Source organism: Crocodylus porosus, unplaced genomic scaffold (assembly GCF_001723895.1).
Source record: "Crocodylus porosus isolate Cpor-Errol unplaced genomic scaffold, CroPor_comp1, whole genome shotgun sequence".
Lineage (NCBI taxonomy): Eukaryota > Metazoa > Chordata > Crocodylia > Crocodylidae > Crocodylus > Crocodylus porosus.
The window spans coordinates 178343582-178357145 of record NW_017728906.1 but is presented as its reverse complement, the minus strand read 5'-3'; the positions used below and the strand labels follow the sequence as shown (position 1 = coordinate 178357145).

General features: G+C 43.2%; 1 protein-coding gene and 1 long non-coding RNA gene across 3 annotated transcripts in view; one reads left to right on the top strand and one right to left on the bottom strand.

Annotated features, from left to right (window-relative positions):
• LOC109306729 overlaps nucleotides 1–11954 on the bottom strand; it is a 16813-nt gene extending 4859 nt beyond the window's left edge. For both annotated transcript variants that reach the window (XR_002100095.1, XR_002100094.1), the window contains exon 1: nucleotides 11867–11954. This is a non-coding gene — a long non-coding RNA (uncharacterized LOC109306729). The remainder of the gene's footprint in view (nucleotides 1–11866) is intronic.
• DYNC2H1 (dynein cytoplasmic 2 heavy chain 1) overlaps nucleotides 1–13564 on the top strand; it is a 427915-nt gene that overhangs the window by 309932 nt on the left and 104419 nt on the right. The window contains exon 83 of the mRNA XM_019530264.1: nucleotides 11889–12005. Coding sequence (XP_019385809.1) covers nucleotides 11889–12005 — 117 coding nt within the window. The remainder of the gene's footprint in view (nucleotides 1–11888; nucleotides 12006–13564) is intronic.

The window sequence follows — 13564 nt, the reverse complement described above, 5'->3', positions numbered from 1 at the left end:
TCGTCTCGGGAAAAGTATGACAACACTTGTGGACAGGGCTCCAACGGGCTGGACGCTGTGATGAACCCTGTACCATCGTTCAAATGTTATCCATACCCGCTCCGTCTCGGTCTATTGCCTCAGCATTCCCTAACCCCGCCACCGAGTTTTAGCCAATTAAGTTTACATAGGCCTCCTATAGTGGGCCCGGGAAATGTACGGCTCGAGATGCCTATTAAACTTACTTTTGCTTAGAGGTGTGTGTGTGTGTGTGTGCGAGTGTGTGTGTGTGTGTGTTGGGGTGGGGGGGAGGAAAAGTCCTTTGTAAATCCAGACTTGAACTTGTCTGATAAATGCTGAGCTGGGTGTGAGGGTTGATTAGCATTTGGAGCTCAGATTCCCCATCATGCAGTGCTCCCCTGCTTTGCTGATGCCAGAATTCACTGCAGTCTGTGCTTTAGGCTTTCTGTTCTCCATCTCTCATGTAAATGAATGGTCATCTGGTTCCATCTCAGATGCAAATGAGACTTAGGGCAGTTGTTTTACTTTTGTCACACTATCTGGAGGGTTTTAGGTGTGTCTCTTACTGCATCTTAATCAGTTTCTGTTTAGGTAGAGGGGTGGGGGGAGCAATTCTTTGTGAGTCAGATAGTCTGTGTCCTGTGTCAGGGTTCCCAAAGAACATGGAGCTGACAGGTAACATGGTTCAGATGGAGAGGGCATCCGACTGGGTCTGTCTTCACTGCCCCTTTTTATAGGGGCAGACCTTGTGTGACCCTAGTGACGGGAGGCATGCCCAGGCAAAGGTCAGCCCCTGGTATATCAAGCATTTGTGCTCCATGCAGGGACGTGCAGTTTCAGGTGTCTGTAATGGTGGATACAATGGTAGAGTTGCTGGTTCTGCAGGGTCTTTTGTCTTTCAAATGCTGGGTTCTTGTCTCTGTTCCTGGGTGAGGTCCGTGGTTCCTGGATGAATCAATGCGAGGTGATTGGATATCAGGAAAAACGTTTTCAATGTTAAAGCAGTGAGGCACTGGAATAGTTTGCCTAGGGAGACTGTGGGGACTCCAGCAATTGCAGGTGTTGAAAATGAGGTTGATTAAGCATAGGTCAGGGATGATCTAGACTGCCTGTATGTGCAAGCTTATGGGTATTTCCCAGGCTTCTGGGCTTTGCTGGTTTCCTCATGGGCCTGTATAGGAATTCTTTCCCTTTCCTGTTGCTACATATGTCAAAAGGTTTTTAAGTGGGATTTTTTTTTGCCTTTCTCAGAAGCATGTGTATTGCCTACAACCAAGGCTGTCAATTTTGACTAGGGTGTGCCAAGACCCCTTCTAGGACTAAAACCCAGAGGTTTCTTTCTAGATGGTGATGTCCTCACCTTCTCCTGCAGCTGCTCATGCTCTGGGTTGCAGCTTTACCCTGTTGTCATAACCTAGTGGCCACCACCAGTCCCCTCAGGCCACCTAAGCTACCTGCCACCACACCTAAAGTCATGGTCTGAGGGGAGTGGCAGCAACAGCTGGCCCATGGGGACTGGGTGGAGCTGCAGCCTGGCATACAAGCAGGTGGTGAGGGCAGCATGGGCCCTGTACTGTCCATTACTCCTCATGCTGCTTATGGCGACAACAGCAACAAGTCTTAGTGGCTTGCTGTGCCCTCCCATGCTGGGTCCCTCCTGCTTGGCTGCAGAGGCGGTTTCTTCTTGGGCCAGACTTCAGCCCTCTTCCCGCTGTGGGCACAGAGATCTGGGGGGGCCACATGACCCCATACCCCCAAAAATGTCACCTATGCTCCCCCACCCCCAACACCTTCTGCATGTCTCCTCACCCCATAGAATTATCTTTGGGGAATTACAGGAACTGCTCTCATGCTGCCTGACTGCCACATGCATACGCACATGCATGCAGTGCCCTTGCCCGATCACCAGGGATCCTGGGTATCTCTGATTTAAAAAAAAATAGACAATTTTCAGATTTAAAAAAGTAGCCCAAAATCCACATTTTTTCAGGATCAAAATTAAACATCACTTATATATATTAGTGCTGTCTCATTTTGATTATGGAAAAATGTTACTTTTTTGGGTACTTTTTTAAATATGAAAATTGAGTTAATTTTTTTTTTTATCAGAGAAAATTCTGCTGATCACCGTCCTCTCGCTCCTCCCAGGCCCAAGCAGCCTCTTACAGGCTGGAACTCTACCTGCCTGCAAGGGGAAACCTGCAGTTTCCCACATTTTTCTCCTTTAAAGGAGAGTCTATTTTTACAGTTTATTCAGGATCCTTTCATATATTCTTCTGAACCACTTTTGGGTCACAACCCTTGGTTTCAGAAATGCTAGTCTACAGACTTCTGGAGGTCCTCTCCATGCCTAATTTTCTATGATTCTATTCTAGGAATCTCCTGGGGCCATGTTTCCTGGACACAGTGAAACACAGAGTAAATCTTATGAAAATAGTCAGTCATGACTCAAAATATATTTTTCTACCTTCCAGAAAACAACTTGCTTGTTTTACCTGGGGGCATGATGTGTGCAAGAATATATGTATTCATACTCAGAAACGAAATATGTGTGTGTATTTGTTTTTTTAGTTATTTTCTGAACTAAACTAAAATATCAGTTTATATCACCTAGGGATGGGGAAGGGGGGAAATTGGAAAGAGATTTTACTGAAGTGCTGTAACATTATAGACCCATAAGAAGGATCCATAGGATTTGGATATTACTCATTGTTTTACTAGAGAAAGAAATTTTACAGTGAATTGTGTCATTTTGGGAAATGGTTTCTCAGACATAAACTAGAAAAAAATCCTAATACAGCTAGTATCAAAATGTTCTTGGATATGATACTTGACATATTTCTTCACTAAATCAATATGAGACAATGGTGTTTTTGGTTTGGTTCTGCTGAATAAAAAGAACACTATAGATATGCTACTTGTTGAAAATAACCTTTGAGTGAACACAAAATGATTCAATGTAATTTAAATTAAAGGATAAACAGAAGTATGGCTGTAATGAATATTTTCAATTTCAGAAGGATAAACTTGAGAAATTAAGGGAACTAATTCATGAAATCAGCAAGACTGAGAAGTTCAAGATGCTTGAACATAGATGAGGCTTGAGATTTCTGTAAGGCCCCCAGTACACATGCAAATCAAGTTGTGATTGGATCTAGAGTATGATCCACACAATCATGCTTGCTGTCATGCCACACAAGGTATTGTGCATTTGATCCAATCATGTCTTATTGCTGGTTGAAGGGAGGCATGCTCCTGGGTTCCCTCTGTATCAGCAGGAAGCAGGCCCCCATGACTGAGTGCCTTTGCTGAGGGGGCTCACAGCCATGGGGGCCATATGTAGTGTCAGCAAAACCCAAGTTAGCTGCCCAAACAGGAAAGGACAGCTTGGTCTTGCGTTGTGGTCACTAGCCATGATAATATGAGTCAAGAGACATGAGTGCCAGCAATAATTTTTTTTATTACTTCTGCAGAAGGGTAGACTCCCGCCTTATGGGCGGAGAGCTACCCCGAGAGGGGTTTGACCTTCCATATTTATATGTTTGCTTTACATATGGTATAATGAGGTTAGTCATTGTTACAAATTTTTCTATTAGTTATAATTATCTCTTGCGATTGTCATCATCATAAGGGCATCTTCCCCTTTTCAGTTGAGAGCGCCTTCCTCTTTCCAGCTGGGTCAGGGTCACCTTCCTCTTTCCAGTTGGGTCAGGGTCGAGCCTCAGAATAGATGTCTTCTGTATTAGCACTTACATTTTTGTAAGATTATATTTAGTATTACATATCTTAGTCATATGCATGGGTTAAATTGTCTACTAATCAACTTGTTAGACAAACACTTAAAATACTTGAACTTATGAACTTATAAACTTATGAACGACCCATGCTTGAACTGAACTTATGACTTACTCAATTAAGCAAGTTAACCTATCTTTTATATCAATTCCCCCCTTTCAGCCTAGGTTGCGGTACATACCTTGGCTGATGCCTAGGTCATTGTAAGTACCTTGGCTGAATGGTCTAAGGTACAAAAAGCGTTCTTGGATCTAAAAGTGAAAACAAATGTATTCATTTGCTCACAGTTTAGACTTAGCATTTAGTGAGCTCTCATTTGTCTTTCCTTCATAAGTTTGAGGCAACATTCCAGCCTTTTTGCCACAGAACAAGCTGTATAAGGCTTCACGAAACTTCTCAGCTGCAAAGAAATACATGACTGGGTCAAGGGCACCATTCAGGCTAGTGAGGCAAGAAGTGACGTGGTTATTTAGAGCCAGGATTCGCTGAGTTTCACAGGAGGTCTTGGTGCCATCATAATGGAGAATATAAATGTAACGATTGACATGATAGGGTACAAAGCAGACCAGGAAGATCATTAGAACCATGATGATCATTTTGATGGCTTTTTTCTTCAGGGGCTTCTCAACTCTGTTGCTACTTTTTAGGCTGCGGATGATTAATAAGTAGCAGGTCACTCACTGTAGTAACAAATGGAAAGTTTCTGTGTGGGTCTTTTTGCCACATTGCTCTGAAGCTTCCAGGGAAGAGTTGAGTAACAGGCTTGAGGTCTCTGCTGGGCTAACCATCTCTCACCACGTCTCTGGAAGGGCCCGTTTCAACGTGGAGCAAGGGAATCCTTGCATCGGTGTATCTTGGCCTACACCCAGTCTCCTGTTTTATAAGGGTGAAGACTGGAGTCAAGAGGTACTGGTTACACCAGTGTCGCAGCTCTGCGAAGAGAACTAAGAGAGTTCTGCAATGATAAAACATAATCAGTTAATTTTTCGTCTCTCTCTAACAGGCTCATGTGCGGACTCTTCTATCCTTTATACAAGGGTGGTGGGTGACTAAATAGTAACTCGTATGGTGAAAGATTAAGAGTTTTACAGGGTTTTGTTCTAAGCGTGAATAGTACAATAGGCAAAGCCTTAGGCCATTTTAATTTAGTCTCGGCACAGATCTTTCCTAAAAGGGTTTTTAAGGATAAGTTTAGTCTTTTTACTTGATTTGAAGATTGTGGATGGTAAGGAGTGTGGAACTGTGCCTGAACCTCTAAAACCTTATAGGTCTCTTGTAACACTTTTTTTTGTGAAATGTGACCCTTGGTTTGACTCAGTCACTTCGGGAAGCCCAAATCTTGGTATAATGTCTCTGAGAAGAGCTTTGACTATGGTGGAAGCATCTGTTTGTGTAGCTGGAAAGGCTTCTGGCCATCCAGTGAGCTGATCAATTATTACTAGACAATTTTTGTAATGAAAAGCCTTTGGTAAGTCTATGTAATCAATCTATAAACTCTGAAATGGTAAGTGTGCCCAAGGTCTCTCTCCAATATGAGGGATTTTTCTGGTTGAGTGATTGTGGGCTTGACATATGGGGCAAGAGTTTACAATCCTAGTGGATTCTACATAAATGCCAGGAGCAAACCAATTACGGAGCATGCTCTATGCTAAACTTTCTGCTCCAGAGTGATTTAAGATGATGAATTTGTTGGACCAGTATGCATAAAATAGCACGAGGAGTGATGGGACGACTGTCGGGTACCCTCCAAACATCATCTGTCCCTTTTTTCCCTTCATATTTAGTTTCCCACATTTGAACTTCAGCCGGTTGTAGGTGCTGATATATAGAGGGAAGGTCTGGTAAAGTACTACAGGAGAGCTGGGAATCATAGCTATCAGAAATAGGCTGAATGGCTGCAGTTCTTGCTGCTGCGTCAGCCTTATTATTCCCAACTGCAGTGTCTGTGTTTTCTTTAGAGTGGCCTGGACAATGGACAATAGCAATTTCTCTGGGAAGCAGAATGGTATCTGAAAGTCTTTTTACTTCAGTGGCATAATAGTATGTCCGTTCGAGGTGAGGAAACCTCATTGCTTCCACAATTGTCTGATTGTGTGACAAATGCCAAATGCATATCGAGAATCAGTAAAAATAGTCACTGAACAGTTTTCAGTAAGCTCACAAGCCATTCCCAGGGCAATAAGTTCTGCAGCTTGGGCACTGGTACCTGGCGCAAGGGGCCTGGCTTCCCAAACCCATTGCACTGTGTTCACTGTGTACCCTGCATGCCTTGTATCTTTGATGACTGATGACGATCCATCGGTAAAAAGGATATACTCTGGGTTCTGTAAGGGTTGATCTTTAAGGTCACTCTGGGGTTTTTCCAGGAACTCAACCAGTTTGCAGCAATCATGGTGTGGCTGTCCTTCATCTGCCTTTGGCAGAAGGGTGGCTGGGTTGAGTTGTGCACATCACTGTATGGTGATGTTTTCAGATGTTAGCAAAAGAACTTCATATCGGTTTAGTCTCTGGTTTGAAAAATGCTGAGTGTTATGCTGGAGGAGGAGAGCCTCGACTGAGTGCGGCACTCTTACTGTGAGCGGGTGGCCCAAGACTAAATCTTGGGCTCGCTGTACCAGCGTTGCAGCAGCGGTGATGGAGCAGAGGCATGCAACGGCTCCTCGGGCGACAGGGTCCAGCTGAACTGAGTAGTATGCAACTGGTCAAGGCCGATCTCCCCAGGGTTGTGTTAGTACTCCAGAAGCAACTCCTCTGTTCTCATGAACGTATAGGATAAAAGGTTTGGTGTAATCAGGGAGACCCAGGGCTGGTGCAGTCATAAGAGCATGCTCTATTCAGTGGAAAGCTTGCTCCTTATCCTTAGACCAGTGTATGGGATCCTCGGCTTCATTTGTAGAGGCTGGGATCCAGGGTCTGCAAAATCCTGCCATACCTAAGAGAGCACGGACCTGCCTTTTACTCTGAGGTCGCGGGAGATCCTGGATAGCTTGTAAGCACTTGGGGGACAATTTTCTCGTACCTTCTCTGAGTATATAACCTAAATACTCAACTTCAGGTTGACAGTATTGCAGCTTTGAGGGAGACACCTTATGCCTTTTATCTGCTAAGGCTAAGAGTAATTTTTTTAGTATCTTCCTTGCAAGAGTCCATATCTTTTGAAGCTAATAAGAGGTCATCTACATGGACAATCAAAGCAGTGTTTGAGGATAAGGTAACTGTAGATAGATTTTTGTGGAGGATTTGTGAAAAAAGTGTGGGGGATTCTATATATCCTTGGGGTAACCGCGTCCAAGTCAATTGTCTCTTTTCCCAGGTGAAAGCAAATAAGTATTGTGAATCTGGGTGTATGGGAATACTGAAGAAAGCTGCACACAGGTCAATGATGGTGTAGCAAATTGCTGTGGCTGGGATGGTTGTAATAATAGTAGCTGGATTTGGAACTACAGGGTGTCATGGAATAACATAACTGTTAATTGCCCAAAGGTCTTGTACGAACCAGTACACAGGTTTACCATCAGGACCGGGTTTAGGTTTTTTCATTGGAAGGATGGGGGTGTTACAGGGTGAGAGACACTCTTTCAGTATTCCCTGTTTTAAATAGTCACCAGTGGTTCTAAGTCTTTTTCTGCTTCTTTAGACAGGGGATACTGGGATACTGATGGGGGTTGACCTGGCTTTGTTTGGATACTGACTGGGGTAGCAGATTTAAGGAGCCCTACTGCTGTGGGGGGTCCATCCCCAAAGTGATTCGGGCAAAGTTTGGAGATCTTCAGGGAGAGAAGGGCACCCAGACTCATTAAGCATGGCCTGAAAAACTAAGAGGTTAGTACTGGGGACAGTAATTTGGATTCTGTTTGGGCTACACTGCAAGGTGGCCATGTGTAGCCAGGACTAAGATCCCTCCATGAGGCACAGCTAAGACCAAGAGTCCCATGTGAGCCCAGGGGTTTCACACACCCCTGAGACTTGGGGATCACAACAGCCATTATCCCCAGGGTTCGGGGGTTTCATGCTATGTTTGGTCACCTCTGTGGATGGGAGCCCAGCCATAGAGACACCCTGCTAGATGTGCACAATAAAGCTCAATAGCAACCAACTGTAAAGTTAGTATACATTTTAGCAACCAACTATAAAGTTAGTACACATTTTAAATCTAACTTTATAGCCGGTTGGATCTTTTTATCATGTAATAGGCATATCATAGAATCATATCATAGAATCATAGAAGTAGGGTCGGAAGGAACCTTGTATATCTTCAAGTCTGACCCCCTGCCTGGGTGGAAGAAAAGACTGGGTACGAGCCAGCACCACTTCCCTAGGAAGTTGGTTCCAGCTCCTAGCCGCCCTGACTGTGAAGTAGTTTTTGTGGATGTCTAATCTAAACCTGCTCTCTAATAATTTGTGTCCATTGTTCCTTATCATGCCAGGGGGCACTAGGGGAAACAGTGTCTTCCCTAAACCCTTCTGGTCTCCCCTAGTGAGTTTATAGACAGTCACCAGGTCCCCCCTCAGGCTTCTCTTGTGAAGGCTGAACACGTTTAGGCCCCGCAGTCTTTCAATGTAGGGTCTGCCCTGTAATCCCCGGATCATGCGGGTAGCCCTCCTCTGGACCCTTTCAATGTTGTCCACATCCCTCCTGAAATGGGGCGCACAGAACTGGATGCAGTACTCCAGCTGTGGCCTGACCAGCGTCACATAGAGGGGGAGGATCACCTCCTTGGCTCTACTTGAGATGCACCTGTGGATGCACGACAAGGTCCGATTAGCCCTTCCAACCATGACCTCGCATTGTCGGCCCATGTTCATCTTGGAGTCAATAATGACTCCAAGATCCCTTTCTGCCTCCGTGCTCTCAAGAAGGGAGTTTCCCATTCTATAAGTGTGCCGCTGGTTTCTACTGCCTAAGTGCAGCACCCTGCACTTGTCAGTATTGAAACGCATCCTGTTTATGTTAGCCCACCCCTGTAACCTATCCAGATCTTGCTGCAATCTTTCCCTCCCTACTAGCGTGCTCACCTCACCCCAAATTTTGGTATCATCAGCAAATTTAAACAGGTTGCATTTCACCCCATCGTCCAAATCGCTGATGAAGAAATTGAACAGCGCAAGCCCCAGGACTGAGCCCTGGGGGACTCCGCTGCCCAGTTCCCCCCAGGTCAAATATGACCCGTCCACCACCACCCTCTGAGTACGACCCTTGAGCCAATCTGCAATCTATCTGACTGCGTAGGCATCAATGCCACAGTCACCTAGTTTTTTAATGAGGATGGGGTGGGAGATGGTGTCAAAGGCCTTGCTGAAGTCTAGAAAGACTATGTCCACGGCAACACCTGCATCCATTGCTTTTGTGACCTGATCATAAAAGGCAATCAGGTTGGTCTGACATGACCTTCCGCTAATGAAACTGTGCTGGTTGCCCTTGATCATCATCCCTGAAGCCAGCCCATCACAGATGTGCTCCTTGAGGATCTTCTCAAAGAGTTTCCCAAGGATGGAGGTAAGACTGATGGGCCTGTAGTTGCCCGGGTCCTCTCTCTTCCCTTTTTTGAAGATGGGGACCACGTTAGCTATCTTCCAGTCATCCGGCACCTGCCCCGAGCACCACGAGCGCTTATAAAGCCGTGCCAAGAGCCCTGCAATAACCCCAGCTAGCTCCCTCAACGCCCTGGGGTGGAGAGCATCTGGACCCACTGACTTGAAGACATCCAGCCCCTCCAGAAGCTCTCTAACCTGGTCCTCCCCAACCTGAGGTCTGGAGGCGTTCCCCTGGAGTCCATCTGGTATCACAGCAGGGAAGTCCCGGTCCCTCCACAAGAAAACAGACATGAAGAATTGGTTAAAGAATTGGTTAAAGGCACCTTGCACGTGTAGCAATTCTCAGCATAGCTGCACAATTAACTAGTTAATTGTGTGATACCTATAATATGTAGAAGAGCCTAAGATAAAGATACAAAAACTGCCTCAAATTTGCAATGTAGGCAATGAGGAAAACTCGTTGGGAAGGGTTTCCAACTTAACAAGATAACTAAACGCTGTGTATGGGTAAAGTCCAGCTGAGTTAGATATCCCAATGGCTTTTAAAAGAAATTGTAAGAGATTCTTCATCCATATAACTAAGAAAAGAGAATAAGAAAGAAGTAGAGCCAGTGTTCAGATAGCTTAACTGTTCTAAATCCTAAATGCCTATTTTGCCTCATTTCACATTATTGATGATAATGTCAAGTATGAGAACAAATGCAGCATGACATGAAGTGAAGATATAAAAATGGAAAGAACAACAACTACAATGAAATTAAAAGTCAAAAATCTTAATGACGGGAGGACTGGATAAACTCCATTCCTGAATTCTAAAGGAATTGACAGATGCAAATCTGGTAGCAAGGATTTTTAACAAATTTATTAACTTGAGGCAGATACCATATAACAGGAGAATAGCAAATACAGTACCAAATGGTGCATCCCCACAAGTGGGAAAGTGAATTTCCCAGGGATACCTAGCAGCAGTACATATTTGTGTAACTGCTGTTGTCCCCAGGGATGCCCTTGCATATGCGCTCTGGTGCACACTAGTTTGCCATGGGTGGGGTAGGGGAGGCTGGGGCACCACCTGGGCTGGCCCCAGCAGGCTTACCTGGGGCTCTGGGGGCTTTCCAGCACTCCAGCAGCAGCGATCTAGACACCAGAGTGTGGCTCTGGCTGGCCAGGCTCTGGTTTCAGATGGCATATGCTTCTGCTTGTTTCTGGCATGCTTTTTTTTGACACTGGGATTTACCAATGTCAAAAAAACACAACACACTCCAAATTAGCAGTGCAGCAAACACTTGCATGTGTGTTGTGTGCAGTTTGCAGCACTGCAGATAGGTTTGCAGCACTGCAAGCCACATGTTCACACTCATCTGGATGTGCCCAATGGGTGCATTTACATGTTTGCAGTACTGCTGAGTAGACTACTTAACTCCACAATAAAGCATTGCAGTCTACATGTGCACCAGTATTAGGGCACAGCAAGCTAATTAAATCTACCATTAAGTACAGTGGAGTATTTAACTGCATTGAAACATACATGTAGCCAGTGACCGGGTGGGAGCTAGACTCCTGGCTGCCACCTAACCACATGGCTCCATAGGTTCTGCACCCTTGTGCCCCACCAGCCCTTCCATAGCCTGACTCCACCACCTGGAGCCTAGGTCTGACCCCCCTCTTCGGTCTACTTTCTCATGCATGTTCCATACTGGTTCAAATTGCTGCTGTCCCAAGTGCACATGTAGACTCTGTGATAGGATGTACTAGGTGACCTTGACAATTTGAGTAATAAATGATAAGTATGAAGTAGGCTGTTGCTTATGAAAGTTTACAGACTAATTCAGAAGTGTCTAAGATGCAACTTTGCCCTGCTTTCTGTGTATGATAATGGTCATCCATGTTCAAGAAACAAACCCAAACTAAGATAGATATTGAGTGACGCTGGCTTGCTTCACTGTGCAAAATTGAGGCTCTTGGAATATAAATACCAGGAGAGGTAAATGCCAGTGTGGGAGAAGAGCTGTTTAAGAACAAATGTATATAAAAGGTTTTTAAATCACTAGAGAATTGAGGCTCTGGGACAGACCTCTAATAAGAGTAGTGACTGAAAATATCCTAAGTCGTTTTAGGGTCTTGATCAATTTGTGAAAATCAGTACATGATGGGGCTTGTCAGTGATAGTAAGGTCCATTCCATTGCTTTATTCTCATATTGTGTTAAGGGCAGAAATTATAAATCTGCAGAATATTTTTATGGAGAAAATAGGTTTCACTTAACTATATATATCTCATTACTTTATACCTAATAATTAGATATGGGACAGTGCAAGAAAATTGTTGAGATATTTTTAAATGAATAGGGTTCAGATGTTAAATAGATTTGGTTCTACTGATAACCTTTTTAATTAGATAAAACTAGAATTTAAACATACAAGAAATTGTAGTTTATTCAAATGTTGAAGCTCATTTGTTACAGTGCTGCATATTTGTAAAAGAGCATGAATTCTTCTGTATCTTTCTATACTCTCTTGCATGTATATTGCCACTACCTTACATTATCTTCTCATTCAGGTCATTTCACAGCTTCGGATCCTGAGCAGGTCAGTCACTGCTGGCTGCAAATTTGATAGAGAAATCTGGTCCAGTGAGCTTTCTCCTGTTCTCAATCTATGGAAGAAACTTAATCAGGTAAGAAAACAGCTTATTTAAAAAGATATCTGTCTATCTATATTGTTCTTTCAAATGCATAATAGTCCTCAAAATATTGAGGTTAAATATGTTCTTTTGACTAAGAAAGTATTAAAACAAACATGTAAATGAAATATTCTGGAAATAGAACTATTGTGTAGCATACATATAGTTGAGTTAGTTGTACACTGCGTGGTCAGGAAAACTGGTCTGTCCTGCCACTTTTTTTTCTTAACATTAACATGACTGCGCAGTGCTAACTCATGTGGATAAGATCTCCTTGGTAATTTTTTAAACCACCAATAACATTTGTAGATTTTAGGCTCAATTTGTTTATTTTCTCTGGCCTCCAGATTAGATATTCATATTTTAAAGCACAGTAATTTCACATTCATATCCTCTGTTTTCATGTCATTAAAAAATGTTCTGATTCTTTCTGTAACTTCCTTTCATTCTCATCTCAAGTGCATTATACATAATTATTAAAATGTATTAGAATGTCTAAAAGAGATGCTTATACAATGCTGACACTGCTTTTACTCCTCAACATTGCTACCTATTAGTTTTCCTTGATATTTCATGTCAATTAATTTGTTTTTCCAAATACTGTATTATCAGTCCAATATTCATCTTGATACTTGGATAAATGTATCCTAAATTTTTCAAACATATGTGCCTTTATTTTGATACCCAAGTAAAATTATGAGCAATCATAACTCCCAATAAAATAATGTTTAACTCCTCTGAACATCAGCCCTCTTTTATTTAGGTGTTTATGGCTTTACTTATATTCAGGCATGCAAAGGCCTGATATTCAGCTTCTGTGACTGTAGTCAGTATGCTAATTCACACTTGAGGAGCTTGTTGTGAAGTGTACAACTATCAGGATATGGCATAGGTAAGGTGTTTGTCATGATGGTTGCATCTAATCTCTGAATCAGCAGAAAGGCAGTAGAGTTTATGTTTTTAATTTAATTTTTGTGAGGAGACTTCAAGCCTGTTCCAATTTTATCTTGTAGATTTGCCGTTTATATGCTTTCATTTGTGATAGAATAGTTATATTAAGTACTGCCTGTTTCAAAATATGAAGCATGTGAGTATGTACAAAAGTGTGCGTAATTAAGTGTGCAATTGAACACATGATTCTGAACACAACAGAGAGAGATTATTATTTCATAGAATCATAGAACCATAAAAAAATTAAGGCTGAAGGGACCTCAGGAAGTCGCATCTAATCCAACCCCCTGCTCAAGGCAGGACCACCCCCAACTAGATCATCTCAACCACAGCTTTGTCTAGCCAGGTTTTAAGAATCTCCAAGAATGGAGCTTCCACCACCTCTCTGGGTAACCTGTTCCAGTATTTTACTATCCTCCTAATGAGAAAATTCTTCCTAGTATTTAACCTAAACTTCCCTTGCTGCAACTTGAGACTGTTGCTCTTTGTCCTGTCGTCTACCACCACCCTCTCAGGCTGTGTAGACAAAACAAGGGGCATGTGTGCACGACACTTTAAAGTGGGATAAATGCTTATGCACAGATTTCATAGATTTCATAGAC